The sequence below is a fragment of the Balaenoptera physalus genome, assembly GCF_965194825.1.
Source record: "Balaenoptera physalus genome assembly, chromosome: 17".
NCBI classification, from domain to species: Eukaryota; Metazoa; Chordata; class Mammalia; order Artiodactyla; family Balaenopteridae; genus Balaenoptera; species Balaenoptera physalus.
In genome coordinates this window covers 48985529-49009464 of record NC_138895.1, presented here as the reverse complement: position 1 = coordinate 49009464, position 23936 = coordinate 48985529, and the positions used below count along the sequence as shown (strand labels likewise).

The 23936-nt window shown below is 36.7% G+C and overlaps 1 protein-coding gene across 11 annotated transcripts in view; it reads right to left on the bottom strand.

The window, feature by feature from the left end:
• Positions 1 to 23936, bottom strand: part of VPS13B (vacuolar protein sorting 13 homolog B) — a 763196-nt gene that overhangs the window by 220438 nt on the left and 518822 nt on the right. For all 11 annotated transcript variants that reach the window (XM_082432674.1, XM_082432665.1, XM_082432664.1 and 8 more), the window contains one exon: positions 17174 to 17861. In XM_082432674.1, coding sequence (XP_082288800.1) covers positions 17174 to 17861 — 688 coding nt within the window. The remainder of the gene's footprint in view (positions 1 to 17173; positions 17862 to 23936) is intronic.

Sequence of the window (23936 nt, the reverse complement as noted above, 5' to 3'; positions counted from 1 at the left end):
TAAAGTTAAAGGGCCTTGCCATCTGGCACCCAGCATAGGAGTCTGCACTGGGGCAATTGAAGAGGAATGGGACTTAACAGAGTCAGAATAAACAATCTGGCAATAGTAGGAAGCAGAATAGGAATTACGAATTAAAGAAAATGTAAAAGTCTAGGAAAGGTATCCAAGGAAGTAAAAATTTCAATGACTATTTCCCAGCAAAGTTTTACTGGTCTAATGATATTATTGGTTTAATATTATTACACCCCTGGTTTAAAAAGTACAGCTGCATTTAGAGGGCTGCTAAAAGAAGAGAATAACTGAAATTAAGAACATTGAGGAAAATACAGGTTCATGGTTGATGAATACTGAATGTATGACAGGGCTGGTGGCTACTCTCCTAGTTTTGGCTAAAATCTCTACTCTGGATATGCCTGTAGTCACTGTGGTGAGATGAAGCAGCAGTAGTAGCAGAAACATATGTCAGAATCCCAGAGAATAGCTCAGGTTTGTAAGTCACTATTTAGTCCCTCTTGCTCTAATGGCTAGATGATGTGGGGCATGACTTCTAGACTTCCTGAACTGTCTTCAATTTAGCTTCTCCTGAATTCCATCATCAGACCTAGAAAACAGGACTCATATTACACATTCCTTGAGGTCAATATAGTTGGAAAAGCACCAGATAAACCAAGATTAAAGGAGCCTGTGAATATAATACAAATGGAGTGACAAATAGGGATGACTTTTTCATACTGGAGGCTCCTTTAGACTTTGCCAGTTTTCTTCTTCATACTGAGCGAACACCTATTTATTTAAGTACGGGAAGCTCTCAAAAGAATAAGATCCTGCTGATGTTGATGAGCACGATTACATTTACACTCTTGTCCCTAAGCCTAAGAAACAGGAGAAAGCCATATCTTATCAGGAGTAACAGAATGTGGGAAATGGGTCAGAACAAATGACAAACTGCTCACAGCCATAAATCCTGTTCAAAGTCAGTTAGAACTCACTTCAAGGAGACATTGGTATTGACAAAGTTATTTGTTTTTCTTCTGGGTTGACCTGGACTCCAGAATAAAATACTTCATCATATCATGTCACAAAGAACACTCAAAGGGAAGATTCAGAGTCTCAAGTCCACTCCCAGATGGATTAAGGTACTCCTGGCTTTTATAGAGACTTGATTCAGATTATATTCTTTGTGCTGGTAGATTACTTTGCTCTTCTTCACAAAACTTTCATTTCACTTAACTGCTTGGGAGGTCTTCCTCTGACTCTGATAAAGTGAGTTTTGTAGTGCTGCTCATTATTGTTATTTTTTAACCCTTAGCAGATATTCACAGAGTTAAGTATGTCTTTGCTTAACATCTGAATTATATAAAATATAACATGACTCATGTGGCCAACTCAAAATGAAACTTTAAAAATGAACTTGTTTATTTTCTTTGCAATCTTCTACTTACAAAAAATTTATTTTCCAAGCTCATATAGAACAGCTGAGTGCTGAAGATTTTGTAAGCTTCCTGATTACTCTGCTTTGTTCTACTATGTGGCAGGATATTTCTTTTTCATAACTGAATTCATAAGCTGAATTTTTGGTAAGGTCCCAATGAGGAGACATTTTCCCACAGATTTCAGTGAGAATTTCCTCATTTTCAGATTGACATAATACTGAACATATAATGAAGTCCAGTTACACCAGATATCTGGTATCTTTTATACCAGATACTTCTGTCTAGTTAATTTTATACAAGATACTTCTTTTTTTTTGCCATATGAGTAAAAACTTTGAATTTTAAAAAGCCTTGTGTCATAAGAATCTCTTTATTTGAAAGTTAAATATCTGCTATAAAGAGAACTAGAGTGAGACTCCAAACCAACATCATTTTCTTCCTCATTTTCCCCTCCCTTCTGTGACAGTTATTTTTACCAACCACAGGTTTACAATGGAGTTGATAATGCATACCTGTTACTCCTTTCTCTTGGCTACTTTTGTGCTCAGGAACACCTCTAACAAGTGAATTGGTTAGAGAAGGGCAGCAGGAGAAATTAGTCCAACAGTTATTTTCCCTGAAAGTTCCAGGCAATGTTTTCACAGAGGAAGATGCAAGTAACTATAGTCATAATAATGTTTTTGACTCTTCGATTCAATTTTCTCATGATACCCTTGGTCTTTTACATTCTATGGAAGATGAGTGCTAACTTAAAAATGGAGCAATGTCAAGGAAACAAAATTTTCCCATGATGGAGAGTTCTTGTAAATTTGTGTTACCAGAAAAAAATATTAGTTGAAATTTGGGGGACAAATCCTGAAAAATAAACTTTTGATTAATTGGGTTTTGGTGTACCTCACTTTAAGCATGTTTTCTTCAGTAAGCAAATAATTTGTCATCTTATTCCTGGTATTAGCTTCTTGCTGTATTAATTTAATCCTGGCTAACAAAATCTTTCTCGATATTATCAACAACTTTTGAAATTATATCATGCTTTTTCAATCCTATGGATGCTAATATTAGCATTACTGATGATATATAATTAAAATTAATGTGTTCCCTAAACTATTACTGTAGATTTAATTTCAGCAATTTTTGGCTTTGATGCCATATTGCATTGAGTTTTCTTTCTCCCCCCACTCCCTGCCTCCCCCAGCACTGAGTTTCCTTTCTCGAGATTTACTTGTCTCCATTTTACCAATTCCAGAAAGTCCGGAAGGATCTACTGTTTTTTTAAAAGAAAAACAGACTACATATTTTATCCACCTTTAAAAAAGTTTTCAATGACCTGTTATTATTAGTCACAAGCATACTGAAGTCTGTCATAGGTAATGAGCCCAGGCCTATCCCAGGCTGCCACAGAACCAAAGTGGCATCTATGGCTGCTTAGGGAGATTGGTTCTCTTTGGCCTGAGTTATCCAGAGCTGTCATGTTTATGAAAGAGCATTTAAGTGACTCTTGATGAACTCTTGAGGGACAACTGACAGGTGATAAGAACTGTCACATGCAAGAGGTTTGTGAAACAGTTTATCACTGGCCCAGGACTTACTGAACAAAGACTTTCTTTCATGGAGCTTTCTAACATTTTGTTCTATAGATGAGTTTATATCACTTTATAACACAGGAAAAAATGTAGGGTAATGAAAGAACATGAACTCTGGAGGTACACAAACCTGGGTATAAATCCTGACTCCTTAAACTGGGTAAATTTAAATTTAACTTCCTTGAGTCCCTGTTTGTTTCCAAAATGGGGATAATAAATTGTGGGGATGTTGAGAATATTATATTAGATAATATATGTAAGTGGTTTGTATGGGACATGTCATGGTAGGAGTTTAATAAACAGTTACTATTTTGTTTCTTAAGCACAAACTCTAAACAAAATAGGAGTATGTGTGTGGTATATCTTTCAAGTGTCTATTCTTCTTACTTTCTTGTTTTTGTTTTTTTTAATTTTGAAAAATCTTTATCACTTATCTAAAATCAGAGGAATATAATATAAAAGGTAAAAAATAAAAAGTGTTGTTTATTAGTGGAAATTACACTCAATTTTGATCTTAGAAGCCAGTAAACTTCTTTATATTTAACATTTAAAATAATAATTATTGAGGTTTGAAATACTAGTCAACCTATTTTACTTCCCTATCAAACACTTTTGGCTAAGGAGAAATTATACACCTGACAACTTCTCTGCATTTTGGTTCTGATAATTATCAGAATTATATTCTCACCTTCTTTCTCATCATTTAGAAATACTTGGCCTACATATGAGTCAAGGATGTAAATAATCTGCAAGCCAAAGGTGACTCCTTTCCATTTTTTAAACTAGAAGTTAGAGACTCCTTTTACAAAGGTATCTGAGTATATCAACCTTCATACAAAGAAGAGATTGAAATGACACTTTAAAATAATTTATAAGTAAACATGGTGAGTCCACCAGGATTTCAATTTCACAGGGCTTTCTTTTTTAAGGAAGATCAAGAAGAGTTCATAACTAGCCAGAGCAGGGAGGGAGAAAATACCTAAAGAGGAATTAGGGTAATAGGTAAAGGCTTAGAGATTCCCTACTTTCCCTTCTGCTTTCTGACTTCATTGACAAGATGTTCCTAGATGATTCTTTAGCTGAATCCTTTTATAACCAGTCAAGAATACACAAAGGTTTTCCTTAACAGAAATTGAATAAAATTTAAAGGGAAGCATTTTGGGAGGGTCTATTGTACTAAATCAATTTGCCTCTATCTATAAAATTGATATGGTTACAGCTCCCAAGGGCCTCTTTCAGAAGCCATGGTTGTACTTGGTTTTGGTATGCTCAAAAACGGTTGGAAGAATAACTTCCTGCAATGAGTGGTTACTTTCAGAATAGTCACCTTCCAACCACTGGACATGTAAAAGGCAAAGCTTCAGGTTTGCTGAGTTTCTTATGTTTTTCTGTATTTTATGATCCTTAGTTTAATGGCTATCTTATTATTATTAGTTTTTTAATGTAGCCACAGAAGCAAATGTAGTCCATGAGGGACTTCCCTGGTGGTGCAGTGGTTAAGGAATCCACCTGCGAATGCAGGGGACACAGGTTTGATTCCTGGTCCAGGAAGATCCCACATGCCGCGGAGCAACTAAGCCCGTGCACCACAACTACTGAGCCCGTGCACCTAGAGCCCGTGCTCTGCAACAAGAGAAGCCACCGCAATGAGAAGCCTGCGCACCGCAATGAAGAGTAGCCCCGCGCACAGCAATGAAGACCCAGTGCAGCCAAAAATAAATAAATAAATAAAGTTTTTAAAAAAAATGTAGTCCAGGAAGCCTCTACAATACCTGAAAATTAAATCGTGGAGGAACCTAGATCCATAAAACACAGTAACAATGCAATGTTACAACAGCAAAATCAACCAAGAAACCAGTTCTAAATTGCTATGGATGCAAGGTCAGTGCCACCGTCTCCTTGTCGATATCTAGGCATTTGACTAACTCCATAAGTGTTTTTTCACCTCATAAGATGTGACAGGAAGGGAAGAGATTTCCTGGTTTGAAATCCCAAGCCTGGAGCCCACAGGAAGAGAAAGAGGAAAAGATTAAAATGGCTGCTGGCATGTGTCACCATCAGGGTCCATTGGTTCTTATTTTTAGAACCAAATCTTCCATATCTTGCTAGAAGAAAGTGCATTCTTTCTACTTAATGATGCTAATCAGCAGATAATATGTGAACTATCATTTCAATGAATTCCTTTTATGTTCTAGGCTGTTCTGTGTTGTTCCTGATCTCTTTCCTATTTTGTTACTTTCATGTTAAATTCTAATGTGGGCTTCAGATATTATATATGACATCTGATTAAAATTCAGAACAAGGAAAGAAAGGGTGCTGTCCAGTCAAAAAAATGTAGTCAAATAAATTCAAGGACAATCAACTTAATCCCAACTGTAAGTCTCTGCTCTAAGTCTGGGTTCTGTAACATTGAAAGCCAATCCAGTGGCTATAAATGATTCCTCCCATTTTTTCCTTCACTTTGAGTAAATGTTGATGACTAAAATTGGTGTTAAAAAGGGCCAGGACACTAATCTTTTTATCATGTCCAAAAAGGAAAGTCTATTAAACTCTCCCTTCTACTGCTAATAACTATTGAAGTCCCAACTTATAGCTGAATATTTCATAGTTCCAAGGTATTTCATAAATATTATCTCATTTGGAGCTCAGACTAAACCATTAAACTACAAAGACCAGATATTATTATAAAGGTATACCTTGTTTTATTGCACTTTGCTTTATTGTGCTTTGCAGATATTGAATCTTTTACAGATTGAAGGTTTGTGGCAACTCTGTGTTGAGCAAGTTGATTGGTGCCATTTTTCCAAAAGCATTTGCTCACTTTGTGTTGTCACATTTTGGTCAGTTCCCAATATTTCAAATTTTTTTATTATTATATTTGTTATGGTGATCTGTGATCAGTGATCTTTGATGTTACTATCGTAATTGTTTTAGGGCACCACAAACCATGCCCATATAAGATAATGAACTTAATCCAAAAGTGTTGTATGTGCTCTGACTGCTCCACTGACTGGCCATTCTCCTGTCTCTCTCCCTCTCCTCAGGCCCCCCTATTCCCTGAGATACAACAATATTGAAATTAGGCCAATTAATAACCCTACAGTGGTCTCTGAGTATTCAAGTGAAAGGAAGTGTTGCACATCTCTCACTTTAAATCAAAAGCTAGAGATGATTAAACTTAGCGAGGAAGGCACATTAAAAGCCCAGACAGGCCGAAAGCTAGGCCTCTCGCACCAGTTAGCCAAGTTGTAAGTGCAAAGGAAAAGTTCTTGAAGGAAACTGAAAGTGCTACTTCAGTGAACACATAAATGATAAGAAAGTGAAACAGCCTTATTGCTGATATGGAGAAAGTTTTAGTGGTCTGGATAGATGATCAAACCAGTCACAACACTTCCTTAAGCCAAAGCCAAATCCAGAGCAAGGCCCTAATTCTCTTCAGTTATATATAAAGGCTGAAAGAGGTGAGGAAACTGCAGAAGAAAACTCTGAAGCTAGCAGAGGTTGGTTCATGAGGTTTAAGGAAAGAGACCATCTCTGTAACATAACAAGGTGAAGCAACAAGTGCTAACGTAGAAGCTGTAGTAAGTCATCCAGAAGATCTAGCTAAAATAAGTAATGAAGGTAGCTACACTAAACAACAGATTTTCAATGCAGACGAAACAGCCTTATATTGGAAGAAAATGCCGTCTAGGACTTTCATAGCTAAAGAGGAGAAGTCAATGCCTGACTTCAAAGCTTCAAAGGACAGGCTGATTCTCTTATTAGGGGCCAATGCAGCTGGTGACTTGAAGTTGAAGCCAATGCTCATTTACCACTCTGAAAATCCTAGGGCCCTTGAGAATTACGCTAAATCTACTCTGCCTGTGCTCTATAAATGGAACAAAGCCTGGATGACAGCACATCTGTTTACAACATGGTTTACTGAATATTTTAAGCCCACTGTTGAGACCTATTGCTTAGAAAAAAAGATTCCTTTCAAAACATTACTGCTCACTGACAATGCACCTGGTTACCCAGGAGTTCTGATGGAGATGTACAATGAGATCAATGTTGTTTTCATGCCTGCTAACACAACATCCATTCTGTAGACCATGGATCAAGGAGTAATTTCAACTTTCAAGTTTTATTATTTAAGAAACACATTTTGTAAGGCTATAACTGCCATAGATAGTGATTCCTCTGATGGATCTGGGCAAAGTAAATTAAAACCTTCTGGAAAGGATACACCATTCTAGATGCCATTAAGAACATTTGTGATTCATGGGAAGAGGCCAAAATATCAACATTAACAGGAGTTGGGAAGAAGTTGATTCCAATCCTCATGGATGACTCTGAGGGGTTCAAGACTTCAGTGGAGGAAGTAATTGCAGATGTGGTGGAAATAGCAAGAGAACTAGAATTAGAAGTGGAGCCTGAAGATGTGACTAAATTGCTGCAATCTCATGATAAAGCTTTAACGGATGGGGAGTTTCTTCTTATGGATGAGCAAAAAAGTGGTTACTTGATATGGAATCTACTCCTGGTGAAGACGCCATGAAGACTGTTGAAATGACAACAAGGGGCTTAGAATATTACACAAACTTAGTTGATAAGGCAGCAGCAGGGTTTGAGATGATTGACTCCTATTTTGAAAGAAGATCTACTGTGGGTAAAATGCTATCAAGCAGCATTGCACGCTACAGAGAAATCGTGAAAGGAAGAGCCAATCAACGTGGCAAACTTCATCGTTACCTTATGTAAAGATACTGCCACAGCCACCCAAATCTTTAGCAATCGCCATCCTGATCAACACAGAGGCAAGACCCCACACCAGCAAAAAGATTAGAACTTGCTAAAGGCTCAGATGATGGTTAGCATTTTTAGCAATAAAGTATTTTTCAAGTAAGGCATGTACATTGTGTTTTAGACATAATGCTATTGCATACTTAACAGACTACACTATAGTGTGAACATAACTTTTATATGCACTGGGAAACCAAAAAATTCTTGTGATTTGTTTTACAGCAATATTTGCTTTATTGTGGTGGTTCTAGAACTGAACTCACAGTATCGCTGAGGTATGCCTGTACCTATTTTAGAGATAAGCACTAAGAAATTTAGTTATTTGCATGAAAGAGCCTTGGCATTAGAGCCACGACTAAAAGTCGAAATTTCTGATTTCCACTCCCAAACCCTTCCCCATACATAAATCCCCCCCACTAGCTGGGTCACTTCTTATTTAACTTTCTCACCACAACTCTCCCTGAGTGATGTACTAGAGTGCCTCCCATTTAAAAGACCTACTTACTCGCTGAGTCCTGTCAAAGCAATAATTTCATTTCACATTACTACTGGCCAGCAAGAAACGTTCCTAGCAGCTAAATTTTCAGATAAATGTTCAAGTTGTGATCATTATGACATTAAAGTCACAGGTTAATTCTAAGCCTTTCCAGGGACATTAGCAAAACTGTTAATTCTAAAGAGACATGTAATTCAATCCTTCTCTTAAAGTCACAAGAACTAAATGAAATCAAGATATGATTTATGAGGTGTTAGAAGCCAGTTTATGATTTTCTAACTGTTGGTTTACTTAAATGTCTTCGGCACATTTTCTGCAGACCTATTCATGAAAGAGTAAAGAAGCCAATCATTACAACTGAAAATTTTCAAACTACACAATATCTATAATGGCACTGAAATGACGTGAATTTTTTTTTTTTTTTTGGCTGATTACAACCCCTATTTTAAGTTCAGCTTAAACATATTAACAATGATGAAAAAAGCAACAACAACCATAACATTAACAATTCATTGAGCTCTATGCTGCACACTTAGCTAAGAGCTTCATATACATCGTTTAATCCTCGCAGCAACCCCAGGAGGTTGCTACCAGTATATCCCCATATTAAAGATAAGGAACTGAGGCTTAGAGAGGTTAAATAACTTGTCCAAGGTCACACAGCTGTATGTAGCAGAGCAGGGATAAGAACTCACAACTAACTCTAAATCTTGACCTCTAAATGAACTCTATTCCATGGTTGCCTCTTAATTGAACCTGAAGCCATATCTGTAACATTTATAAAACTATAAAATGAAGAAAGTGTCCCATACTAGAGGTATCATGGCATGGGTGTTTCTGACGTACACAGAAGTTGTGTCACAACCTGCTTTTTTAGGAAGATAAGTTCTAATCAACTGTAATTTCTGTATTTTAGTTTAGTTGATGTTTGAAAAATTACAATAAGATAAAAAGGTTGCAATGCAAGAGGGCAGAAGCAATTGTTTTCAAATTAGTTTGTTAGTCCCTAACACCCATTAACGAGTAATAAGATGACCGTGTACTGAGGGAGCAGGGGGTGGGGGTAGTGAAATCGCTCAGAATGGTTCAACTCCTTCACAATTGACCAGATGGCACAGTCATTTCTTCAAAAACAAACAAAAAGCCCCAAACAAACAAGAAGAAAAATGACTTTTTGAGGCTGCCTTGGGCTGCATAGTCAAGATATGAGGCAATTTCAAATCTGGACTCCATTACCTTAAACAAAACAAATACCAATTTTTAAATATTTATAAACACAACTAATACGATTATGTTAAAACAACTACATACATCTTTATTTAAATGAGAATTGCCAATAATACAGCTGCTACATGTAAAGGTGCTGGCAGAAGATCTCATTTCTGTTAGAGGTTGCTCCAAGTTAGAAGGGCATAGAAAAAGGCCATTATTTTAATATTTTAAAAAGAAACCTGTTAACTCACAGATATACTATCTACTTGGACTAGATGGAAAATCATTTATAGGTTATTAGTATTCATAGTCATAAAAGAAATTGAAGTTGATAATTTATACTTCAAATAATTTGCCATTTTTTTTTAATTATGGAGAGTAACATGAAACACTTTCAAGTATAGCTGGTATAATTTAAGATCACTAAATTATGCAGATTGGGGACTATACTTTATTAATGACACTTTCAAAATCATAAGCAATTCTCATCATTCTTATTTCACTTCAGGTTTCTAAAATAGATGTAGATATAGGTATACATAAAGATTCCATTTTATTCTGGGTAGCATCCCATGTAGAATTAGGTTTTTTAATATATATGTGTATAAATGGTCTTATATGATACACACATATGTATATATATAGTCACATGTGCTGAGAAGGCAGATTGACATGAGGAACAATGAGTTTCACAGCATTTCCTCTTCTAACTTGATTTTATAATATATGAAAGAATATCCCTAAGGAACACATTGAGAGAACACTATTACCACCCTTTGAGTATTTGGGTATGTTCTTTGCTTAATGGTGACATGGGCAGAATCAAGTTAATGCTGACAACTCCCTGGGAGCAGTAATTATTCATTACAATATATTTAACTGATCTGTGCTTATAGATGTAAAGATATTAAAGTATCACTTTTGGAGGAAATCCTGTATTAAGTTTCTCAGAAAACCATACCTCCACTAATGGACCAGAAAATATTTTTATTATCTTAAAATTGCAGGATTTCTGGTGCCAGCCAAAATTGGAATAAGCTCAGTACAGCCCATCTCCCATGCTGCTTAAATTAAAAACTCAAGAAAAAAGACAAAACACAAATACCTGACGACTCTCAAAAGTAAACAAGAGCAATGCAGACTGCGGAGGGGTGTTAAACTTGCAGATATGACCCCATAGTGGTGAATTTTCCATTTTGTTTTGTTTTGGTTTTCCTCTTTTTCCTTATAACTTTGACTTGAGAGTGAGTCCTAAGTTGTGGTGCACAGTGATGGCAGGAACAGCCGAAAGTCCAACAGAAACCCTGTCTGGAAGATAAGACCCCTGTGGTTTTCAATACTGTCAGGGAAACCAGCTGCTTTTTATTTTTCTTTTTTCTCTCCTAGTTTTGCCCCAAGGGTGGGCTCTGTGTGTGTGTGTGTGTGTGTGTGTGTGTGTGTGTGTGCGTGTGTGTGTGTGAGAAGCTGTACAATGCAGTGGCTGTGCTGTGGTGGCAGTGACACAAGCATTTAAGATATTATGTAAGTATTACAACTGTGTTTCATGAGGTTAAGGTAAACCTGCTTGAAATAAATGGAAATATAAAAGTTCTCAGAAGAGAAATAGAAACTACAAAAAAATAACCAAATGGAAATATTAAAACAGAAAAATCCAATAGAAATTATCCAATATGAAGAATAGAGAGGAAAAAAGAAAGAACAGTGAATGGGGTCTCAGGGATCTGAAGAGCAATGTAAAAAAGCTTAACTTTGGAGTCCCAAAAGGAGAGTAGGAAGATTGGTACAGAAAAATATCTAAAGAAAGAATAGCCAAAAATTTCCTAAATTTAGTTAAAAAAATATTTACAGAGTCAAGAAACTTGGAGAACCTCCAACAGGATAAATTTAAAGAAATCAAGCCCAGACACATCATATAATAAATCTCAGGAAACCAAAGATAAAGAAAAAAATCTTGAAAGCAACTAGAGGAAAACAACACATTACATATATGGAAACAATGATTGGAATTACCATGAATTTCTCATCAGAAACCACAGAGGATAGAAGAGAGTGGAACAATATCACTGAAGTGCTGAAAGAAATGTCAACCTAGAATTCTATATCCAGCAAAAATATCCTTCAGGAATGAGAGACAGAGAAAATAATACTCCCAGATAATGGAAAACTAAGAGAATTCGTTGCTACAGGCCTGCTCTAAAAGAAATGCTAAAGAAGTTCTTAATGCTGAAGGAAAATATACCAGAGGAAAACCCGGAACTTTAGGAATGAAGGAGGAGCTCTGGACATGGTAAATTCCTGGGAGAAATATAAAACATACTAGTTTTTTCCTCTTTAGTTCTTTAAAATATGTAAGATTATTGAAACAAAGGTCAAAATCTTATCTGGTAGGATTTTCAGTATGTGTAGATGTAATATATATGATAATTATAACATAAATGGGGAAGGGTAAAGAGACCTTTATGATTGTAAGGCTTTTACATTTTCTTGGAGTGTTAAAATATTACCACTAACTAGACTGACTGTGAAAGATTAAGCATATATATTGGAAACCTCAGAGCAACCACTAAAATACATTACAAAGACACACAGCCAAAAAGCAAATAGATAAATTAAACAGAATACTAAAAATTATTCTGAATTGCAGCTAGGGAAAAATCTACTACTACTAAAAAAATAAAAAATAAAAAATAAAAAATAAAATGAAGAGTAGTCCTATTTCATTCCTCAAAATCCTAGCAGTTTTCCTTAAATCATCCCATACAAACGATACTAAGCTTTTCTAAATTGTTTCTCCGGAAGTAGAAGTTACAGTTCTTACTTAACTCTTACTTAACTTCAAGCGTTTCACAAGCTCTCCATGTCATGAAGATCCATACCCTGTTAAACTTTCATCATTAGCTATAATAAGTATAATAACTAAATGATGAGAGATGCCTGAAGGCCGAAACTGGGTCTTATTACTGGTTCCTCAGCATCTTGAATATGTCTGATAAATAGCCAGTGTTCAAATAGAAAAAATGAATGACTACTCCCAAAGATTGCCTGAGTGTAGAAATGAAGGCACAATAGGGGTCAGAAGTTCATACTAAAATAATGTCAAGTTGATTGTCTAAAAGAGGAGGGCGTGATCTTAAAAACCATGCTGATTAATTTAAAATAGTTACCTTGAGCTATAACACTGTATTCCAACAATGCTCAAAGGATTTTTAGTATTTGCTTTCAGGGTCTTCACTGCAATCTCTTGAATATGTCAAATAAAAATCACATCTTCATAATTTAATGTTAAAGGTACTTCCATCTTTTTAGAATTACCCCGAGCCATGCTTAAACAATGAATAAAGTCAGTGATCAAATGGCTCTTACCATTTTTATGATCCTAATGAATTAGAGAATCAAAACCTCTGAGATGATCAGGGCCTTAGAGGTCTCCTGTGTATGAATTCTTTTGTAACATTCTTATTGGTTCCCTCATTAATTAATGAGTTAAGTAAAATCTTTGACATGTTCATTTTGTATTTATATAAGAATTATGATTTTTTGGAAAATTATCTTCTGAACATGATAAGTGTTTTGAAGGAGTGACACTAAATTATTTGTTTACTTTTTGTTCCATATGATTTCCATACAAAGTAACATTAGCACATATAATAATAGTTTATGACTTTCACATAAAACAGTAAACAATTACAAGCTGTTGTGCTAAAAGTTTTTTTACAATCAAATGTTTCTGTCCTCTTAAAAAAGAAAATCCATTATCTCCATAACAACCTCTGGCGCATCTGAAATGCTGAAATTGGGCGATCACTGAACTGCACATATATGCTAAAACTGCTACTGGTTGGCTGCCACTTGAGTTACCTTACAAAAAAGGATTAATTTTAGAATCAAGAGAGAAAGTATGAACACTACAGAAAGACATAACATGTTTCTTCTTTCATTTTTAACTTGTGATGCCTTTAACCTTTCCTTGACCTTTCTTAGAAAGTTAGCTGCCTGGTGATACCCCTTTTTGTCCCTCCAATTAAGACATTGCCAATAGTCCTTCACTTCAGAATCCAGAAATGCAACTGGCCACTTCCACCTTACTCCTTCTCTTCCCCATGAATGTTAGTGTTACGGTTATTCATATTTTTCTCTTTTTTCTTACCCACATGGTTACTATTTCAAAGCTTCAAAAGAATCCTGGACATGGAACACTGCTTTCTTCAGGATTAAAAGCGCTACATGAAGCGTTTCTGGACGACTAAATTGGTAATGGAACTTGGATAGTTCATTCAAGTGGACCAATTTAAAATAGAAATTCCTCAAATCAGTTTTCGAAAAATAACTTCATGAATATTTAATAAAATTTATGTATTTAAGTATTGAATAAACTAATTAGTGTTCCACTAGAATATCAAAAGAAAACTTGCATCTTTAAAACAAGTCAAAATAAATTGTAATCTGATAGGGTAGTGGCTTACAGATGTCAACTTCCTGAGGCCAAAGCTAGTTTAAATATTTTTAGAAAGGTAAGTATGGGGAGACGAATTCCAAATTACAGAATGATAAAACTTTAGACCTGGAATGAGCCTTGTTGGTATCTTTTATAATCATCACATTTTACACATAAGGAAACAGAAACCCAAAGAAGTGAACTGCCGGGCTAAGATCACTCTGCTAATTAATAGGAACAATTAAATCCCAGGTTTTCTGCTTCCTAATTTAGTAATCTTTCTACTATATATTGATATTAATAACTAAAGCAGTAGCAGCAAACATTTATGAGGGCCTACTACTTGCTAGACTCAATGCTAAGTACTTTCATTAATTATCTCTTTTCGATTTCATAATCTCCCTATGACATAGATAGGTACACGTCTCCTAAGTGACAGAGTTAGAATTTCAACTCAGTTTTGTCATTTACCAAGAGAGGCTGTACTGTGTAGTCACATCATGGACACATATATACAAACTCACCAGTTAAAACAAAGAAGGGGAACCGTTTGCATGGTCTGGAGAGGGACAATGGAGGTTGACTGACAACTGCGATTCACATCTTTCTCTCCACTTCATGGATCCATACAGGTTGAGAGACTCAGAAGTCCAAAAAATCTTGGTTTTGTATTTTAGCTCTGTTTATTGCTAAGTCTGTAATCTTGGACAAGTTACTTCTCCAAACTTTAGTTTCTTTTTATGTAAGATGGGAACATATTTCCCACAGAGTTGTTATGAGGATTAAGTGAGATAATGCATTTAAAGCAGTTAGTACAATGCCTGGCACAGACTGAATACTCAATAATTGCTAGTTGTACTTTTTTTTTGTAGCCATTGTTATTTTAACTACTTGTTTTCTGACAAATTTCTCCAAATCACTAAATTCATTTTTAAGAAACATGCTAACTTATATTGATGACTCTATTAGCATAGTGTAAATGTCCAAGAAGATGCTTTTTGTGTAAGGAAAGGCATCCACAAGAATATTATGCAAAGGATGCTCCTTAGGAGGTATGTAAGACTTTTTCCTCCCACAGGTAAGTCCCCTATACTCAATCTGGCCCATAACCTTCATCCTAAGCTTCATCTACTGAAATTGGGTTCCACATTGGTCTACGCACAAGGATGTTTTCTTAAACAAAAAATACTTTATTATTTCAACCTAGGAACCAGTTATAATTCAAATGTACACCTTTGCTATGAGCCCTGATAACTTTGCTGAACTTAGTATCTTTTAGTAGAAGCTGCTAAAGCCACCCACCCATAAAGCAACTGCAGCTGAAAGCACTTAAGGAGGGGCTTGGAATTAACTCTTATTCTCCCAATCCTACACCTACCTTTTGCCAATGCTAAGCGGACACCCAAACAGGTATCAGGTCTACAGGCATGAGTCCTTGAATCATATAACATCAACTACTTCAGCACTTCTCCCATCTCCAGTGACCTGAAGTACCCATTATATTATAGGCACTCAGTAAATGAGAACATGTTTGAAGAAGGGAGGCAGTGGTGGCTGGTAAATGTTTAACATCTAGCTCTCAGAGTAGGACAGCTGATTGACAGCATTTGCCAATATCTGTGGTGTAAATATTCTCACTATGGCGAATTAAACTACCAGTAGTTTAACAACTGTCTTTCAAAGTTCCTAAAAATTTAACAATCAGCTCTTCTGAGCCAGTATGAGCCAGCACCAGCACATCAATGGAGAGAGGGCCAGCAGGCAGCCTAGGAGGTAACCCTACAATATTCTTCCTTAGCAACTGGCCAGTTACCACTTTCTAAAGTAGAGGACTTGAACTATACCTCAGCAAGAGCCAAGGGCTCCTTTGAACCTACTTCCTTGGGCTGAATCCTGACCCTCACACCTGCTATCTACTCTCCAGGAGCCTGCTGTGTAAAATGATTCTCCTTAATGCCAAGAATGAACCAGCCTGACTTCCAGATTGGACAAATTCTCCAGATACCTCACTGCTGGTGTCCATCTGCTACACGGGAACCATCTGAGAACAATAAAATGCCTGAATTATACCCAAGCTTGCTAGGGCCCTCTTCCAATACTGGATCTTAAGACGATCCAGCTATCCTCTCTGGTAGTCTTTCCCGCCAAATCTCTAATTCTACATTAACTCAGGGAAAAGGTCTCTGTATCTTCTTTGGCCCTGTTTTCATTAGCTCTTGTTACTTAACAGCCCATACATCTTAAATCTGAACCCCTGATCACTTTCCTAGTCTCAACAGGCAACAAGCTTCAGAAGTTCAATATAATTATTATAATATATGACACTCTCTGGTTATAAGGAAGGTTTGGATGGGGCAAGAAGAGCCAGCTGGCCAACACCACTAGTAAATGTGCTTGTTGTAGATGTATAACATCTTTTTTTTTTAAAAGGAAGTAGCATTTTTAAAAATTTTATTTATTTATTTATGGCTGCGTTGGGTCTTTGTTGCTGTGCACAGGCTTTCATTGCGGCGGCTTCTCTTGCCAGAGACCACAGGCCCTAGGCGCGTGGGCTTCAGTAGTTGTGGCTCACGGGCTCTAGAGCACAGGCTCAGTAGTTGTGGCGCACAGGTTTAGTTGCTCCGCGGCATGTGGGATCTTCCCGGACCAGGGCTTGAACCCGTGTCCCCTGCATTGGCAGGCGGATTCTTAACCACTGCGCCACCAGGGAAGCCCAGATGTATAAAATCTTTAGGTCATCTTACTTTACTAATAAACCTTCTCAAATACACTTAATATTATGCTGTTACAGCAAGATGATTAGGGCAAAAGAATACCAAAACAATAAACTTCATTTTCTAAGGTTTTTCTTTTTTTACCTGAACAGCTGCATTGACATGGAAAGCATACCTATGGGCTATTAATATGAAAAAAACACTTTGCTTCCTAATCACTGGAAATTGTTAAGCATTTCAATAGCCCAGAAAGAGCCCCTGTTTCATTCAGTTCCTGAAAAAAAATTCAGAGGCACAGTAAGAACACCAAGGCTAAAAACCCTGTTACATTTCAAACATTTACTTAAACATGATTCAGCTGTGGGACGTGAACTTTACATATTTACATATTCTGTAGAGGAAAGAAGTCTTGTCTGGTCTGCCAGCTGTTTTCTGCTTGATCAATATTCAAAGTTAGGGACTAAAACTTAGTAAGTAGTAGTAGTGATTAGCACCCCAGTAAATCTGAAGGCTCTTACCTGTACATTTGTAATCAGAGGCCACCCCTTTAAGCACAGCATCGAAAATGGATATTTCCACTCGCTGCTTTCTGTGGTGACAACTCAGAAGCAAAGAAGGCTGGGACACAATAAAGTACAAAAAAGGTTCTAGCTGCAGGTCACCAGTTCCTCTTCGTCCAGGTTGCCGAACGATAGTTATGCCAAGCGCTTGTCTAGCAGATGACCTTGTGGATGCATGCAGACTTTCCAGAGAGATGACCCCTATTTTTTTCCCTGAAGGAAAAGATATGTTGCTGCTTAAGAGATCCTCTGCTGTAACCATGGAAATACATGCCTGGCTGGGCTTAGCGACGTCTGAATCAACTTCTGGGAGATTTAATGAACTCTTGCCTGTTTTTTCATTATCCTTTTGTTCTTGCGATTTTGATTTGGGCAAGGCCATACAAGAATAGGTCATTAGCGAGATTCTACTTGCAGTAATAAATATGTCAAAAGGAATAAAATTTAGATTTTTTACAATCGATGACTGGCGTGAGGGACGGGCAATGCGATGCTGACTGGTACCACTGTGCTGCTCTATTTGTACGATTCTGATTTTAACACTGTCACTGCCAATTCCACTATCCTGAGCACCACTGTACCGAGATGAGGTATCAGCCATGGTTCCATCATATGTATCCATTTTTTTCTGTTCTTGCTTAGAGATCTGTAAGGAAAAATAATAAAATATTTTAAACTATTTATAGTCCAAGTGTTACTACATAAATGTTATAGAAACATGTTAAAAATGGGTCTAGTATAACTGAGAGTAAGCATAAAAACAAACTAGGCGCTCTTTCAAAAAATCATTCAGGGCTTCCCTAGTGGCGCAGTGGTTGAGAATCTGCCTGCCAATGCAGGGGACACGGGTTCGAGCCCCGGTCTGGGAAGATCCCATATGCCGCGGAGCAACTAGGCCCGTGAGCCACAATTACTGAGCCTGCGCATCTGGAGCCTGTGCTCCGCAACAAGAGAGGCCGCGATAATGAGAGGCCCGCGCACCGCGATGAAGAGTGGCCCCCACTTGCCGCAACTAGAGAAAGGCCTCGCACAGAAACGAAGACCCAATACACCCATAAATAATAAATAAATTAATTTTAAAAAAAAAAGTAGAGGAATTTAAACAAAAAAACTCCTAAAGAAACTCAACATTTAAAAAAAAAAGATTCATATTAAAATGCCAAGACAATACTTAGGATAAACATCAAATGTGCATTTCTATCATTAAAATATATTTTTCAGAGGAATTCCCTGGCTGTCCAGTGGTTAGGGCTCTGTGCTTTCACTGCAGAGGGCGTGGATTCAATCCCTGGTCGGGGAACTAAGATCCCCACAAGCCAAAAGAAAAAAAAAAAATTAAATTAAATGTACCTTTTGGTGTCAGACTTTACTTTCTTTGCCTTTTAAAGAGTTACATTAGTTAGTATTCTTTACCGTGATCTTCCAAGTAGTATAATAAACTGTTTCCAAATCATGATTACTATTGGTTGAAATTATATTTTAGGCAGGAGTAGTTTATATTGTTTACCCTGTCGTTATAAAACTGATTTATAGGATTTTGGATAGTAAAAGAGGGAAAAGTCAGTAGTCCTAAATTATGAAGGACAAAGAAAACTAAATGTGTGCCATTCAAAATGATGCTTATTTTCCTTTACTACAACAGGACTTGAAACAAGGGTAAGTGTAAGCGATCAAGCAAAATGTAAGTAGTTAAAACCACTGAAGGTGGATTTTCCCTCTGTGCACTGAATGTATCCATGATTTCTCAAAATTTTCCACCAATTGCCTACATAGAGAACAAAGAACAACTTGGTGGTAGCAGCAGTTATGACTACTTTGGCAGCACAACAGCAAGACCTCCAGTTTGATTCTTTGGTTCCCTTTTTTTAGTCTCCCAACCATTAGTTTGTGATACGCTATTTGAGACCTAGATATTTCACGTGCTTTTTCACTGAAGTCATTCAGATTCATTAAAGAAATCATGGAACATCTGAGAGAAAAACAAAATCCTCCCGACCCCCATTTTATTACCAAACATAGCCAATGGCAATCTTTCAGTGTATTTCCTTTCGTCTTTTTTCCTACCTGTGCATAGGTTCCCCCCACCCCCACCCCTTTATGGTTATAATAATACTGTAGAGACAAATTTGTAACCCTTTTTTTTTTTTCTTCTCTGCGTTGGGTCTTCGTTGCTACATACGGGCTTTCTCTAGTTGGGGCGAGCAGGGCTACTCTTTGTTGTGGTGCATGGATTTCTCATTGCGGTGGCTTCTCTTGTTGCAGAGCACGGGCTCCAAGCACGCGGGCTTCAGTAGTTGTGGCGCGTGGGCTCAGCAGTTGTGGCTCACGGGCTCTAGAGTGCAGGCTCAGTAGTTGTGGCACACGGGCTTAGCTGCTCTGCAGCATGTGGGATCTTCCTGGACCAGGGATCAAACCTGTGTCCCCTGGATTGGCAGGTGGATTCTTAAACACTGGGCCACAAGGGAAGTCCCTGCAACCCAATTTTTTTACATGCTAATATACTCTTCATAAATGCCATTTTAAAAAGCTGCATAATATTTCATTTAGCGTTAGGAATAATTTGTTCAACTATTCCCATATAATTGGAGTTTCAGGTATTCAACTTTTGCCAACAAACATCTATGACAAACATCTAATAAGATTTTCTTAAGAGGATCTTAGAAGTGGAATTACTAGGTAAATGGTATGAAAAAGTTTAAGGTTGTCAAATATTGCCAGCACCTTTCCAAAAAGGGTGCACTAAACTATATTACGATCAGCAGTGGGAAAATATTCCCAAAGTACTGGGTATTGCTTCTCATTTTTTAGCCTATTCCTTAATTTGGTAAATATAGTATCATTTTTCCACCTGCTACAAATTATTATAAGTTGCTTGTGAAAATGTTAAAGGACAGTTAAATAATTCAAGACAATGATGTTATAGTCATTAAAATTTTTCAAATAATATTTTTTGTTAATTTATTTTAAAGTTGTTGAGGAAGGCACATTGTTGTTAGAAAAATCCAGCCTCAGGTATTTGAAACAAAAACAGCCAATCCCCGTTCTCTGAAGACACCACGTTCTTTTAAACCATTCTAGGTATACCATGCTGTTTCCCTTCCTGGAGCCCCCTTCTGAGCTCGCTGTAGCTGGCAAACATTTAGCTATCCATGAAGACTCAGAACAATGACACCTGTCTGAGAGTTTTGCTTTCAACTCTTTTCCTGCTTGGTGATCCTAATAGTTAACTCATACTTCTATTTTAGGATTTATTATTTTCTACTAAAATGTTCTGTGGCGGCAGTATCAGATAGTATTAAAACAATCTAAAGACTTTGGAGTCAGAGAGAAGTAGGGTCAAGTGTGACACCTGCTAATTGTACGTTATTGGACAAATTACAATCCACTCTAAGGCTACATAATCTCATCTGTAAAATGTCAGTAATAAATCCGACCTCAAGGGGTTAGTACGAGGATTCAATGAGCTAATGTACCTAAAGAGGTCAGCACACTGCCTGGCATATAGTAAATGCCTGATAATGGGCAGCTGTTGTGTGTCTGTCTCTTTTACCAGGTGAAGGACTGCTGGAGGGACTGGGCCATATCATTTTGCTTCTGTCGATCACCAAGGAATAGTGCAGTGCCTAGCACACTGAAGAGAGGATCCATAAATGTTTGATGAGATGTTAGTTTCTGATACAATATTAAATGAAAAAATTGCTCTGCAGACTAGAAGTACATAATTGTTAATATGTAAATATATGTGTATACTGTACTCTTTAAGGTCTGTCTAGACATATTCATGAGCTCTTTCCTTATCTGCATCCTCCACGTTTTGCACTGATCACACTTGAAGAAATCCTCTGTCTCTGCTAGATGCTCATCCTCACACTGGGGACATTAATACTCAACCCACAAAATTGTTGCATCATTAAATGTGTTAATGTACTGACCACACGTAGTAGGCACTCAATAAAGGGTAAGTTAAAAAAAGAAGTCATCTTCTTCGTGAAGACTTTCTCAACCTTTCCACATGGTGCTAGTCTTTTCAGCTTCTATGCTTTTATAACAAACTAATGTTATTATAGCACTTTTCAAATACTGGTCTGTCTCAAAGATTGTGAGCAATTGAAGATAAAAAATAAGATAACACTGAGTATGTTTATTATCTGCTAAACATTGTTAGCACATTACATGCATTTTCTTTACTAAGTGTTACAACCCTTTAAAGGGGGTACTGTTATCCCCATTTTACAGCTGAGGAAACTGAGGCTTAAAGAGATTAATCTCAAGGTCAGACTATGGGTAGGAGAGAATGCCATCAGTACTCGTAGCACACACCACATTGTCTGTCACATAGTAAAGCTCAATAACTGTGTGCTGGCCAAACAAATGAACGTATTTAATTTTAAAATTCAGTAAAATAAAAATAAGGCAATTATCAAAAGGACAATTTAATTGGAAAAGTTTTAGTTATCTATTATAAAAATTTCAAATATACCTCCAAATCCACTACCAGCTAGGAATTCTCAAATAATATGTGAAAAGATAATAAAATCAGGTACATAAGTAATCTAGGATTTACTGCCCACATTTTGAAGCATTACAAACCAAATATCTGTGTACAGCATAACTAAAAAAATCCTTTAGGTTGAGTTGCACAAGAAACTCAAATCAGGAACTCAACTATCTTTATTCTCTCAATCAGGAAAGGCAACTACAATTAACTATATGAGACTATACCTTCTATGCACAGAGCATTACATTGTCTTTTTCTGATTTACAGATTTGTATTTAAAAATCTAGCCTCTCTTTCTTTAAAGTGTTCCCCATCAGTGTTAATACGACAAAACAAACCACCTGTAGGTAAAGATAAAGAAATGCCGTGTCCAGCACTATTACCTGTTGAGACTGTCACATTAGAGTCTAGTGAATGTCAAGGAGCACAATCTTGCGATATAAATAACCAGCAGGGGCAGGATGGCAGCTATCAGCTCGGGTCACATGGGTTACTGAACAGAAGTCAGATGGTAACTAATTCTACTCACTACTGAGCAGAATGGAATTTGAACCAATGACCCAGAGATGAAAGACTCTAACTCTTATGGGGGGGGGGGGGGAAGTACAACTTTCCCAGTATTAGACGACTAAATTCTTAAAAATCGGTTAAAAGTCAAGACTTCCTCCAGTTTTCTAAGTTTCCGCACTATTTGTAGAACTGAAATAAATAATCTGGTGATTTTGAGACATATTTAAAAATCCATTGGCTTGTCACCAGTCCACTGCAGATTTATCTATTATATTGAAGAGTATCTGGCCTATCAAGAAGGTTTTATAACTAATTATGTGTGCTAAGCCCTAAACTTGGGCATCAATTTACTATTCCTTTGTGGAAAAAGAAAAGTTCACAGTGTAATAACTCTGAAAATAACTTTTCCTTTATTATTGTCCAAGGGGACTAATAATTTAAGTTGTCAAAAATAGCAATATCTGCTTGCTGTTAGTGAATGCAGCAGAAACATGTATCTCTGGGCAGTGCTATTACATCAGCTCTCCCACTCTTTACCTAACTCATTTAAAATGAACAATAAAAGTTTTCTTTAATTAGCTACTGGTGTGCATTAACATGATCATGATTAAACCATAAAAACCAACTGTACATTACTCTGGTCCCCTCTTCCATATGTTTTGAATTATTCTGTTTGAAAATGTACTTTGCGTCCCTTTTAAAAGTTCGACCTTCTGCTTTCAGAGAATTAAATGCATATTACTGCAGCGAAGAAGATAATGTTTCAGACCTCCAGGCATATATTAAACACACTGGCAGCACTTGAGACAAAATGCTTTACTTATTAGATACTTCCTATTCTAAACAGTGTCATCAAAGGCTAAAAACAAAATCCATATAAAAGCTGCACAATGCTTCCACACAGAACCTGTGCCAAAATCCCTGTACTTTCCAACTAATGAGGAAAGGATGTGTACTCTTAACATATGAATGTAAGATTTTCCAAGCATTCACTTTAGGAAACTGGGCTATTGATTCCATATGGGTTATGTTAAATGAAACTGTATTGGTAAAATAACCTTTAAGATATCTGGCATGATAACTATAATTAAACAATATTCAAAAGACTAAAACAAAAGGGAATTTGGTTCCACAATGGCTAATTAAAATAAAATGAAAAAACACAGCATGCCATCTATCAAGATAAATTGTTATTGTTTAAGAACTATTTAAATACTGTTAAAATATACTTTCAGATAAAATCTGAAAAAGCTGGAAAAATATTTGTGGCTTAAAAATGGATAGTTTGGTGAAGAAAAAAATATAGGACTCTGAAATTTTATGCAGAGATAACAGCTTTAAAGCCTTGAGCACAACCAGATGGTACTTAAATCACAGGAATTCTACAGTTTCACTATCAATGGGTTTCAATACGAGAAGGTTTTCAATAGCTAGGAAAACATGTCAAGTTGATAGTTTACTTCTTAGATCATTTCAGCGCATTTCCCCATCCTTTCACAGCTATATGTGGTACAGATAGCCACCACGGAAAGGGTGCTGAAAGCTGGACCAGTAGCTAGGGAAGCTAATGCCTCCTTTTAATGCACTGAGATAGGTAAGTGTACTAGCTCACCTTGGAGTCTGGTAAGAGCCATAGTACCTCAGGAGTAGTGGCTACAATCACACGTTATGTGACAATACCAAAGAATGCATTAAAATAATTTCAAATGACAT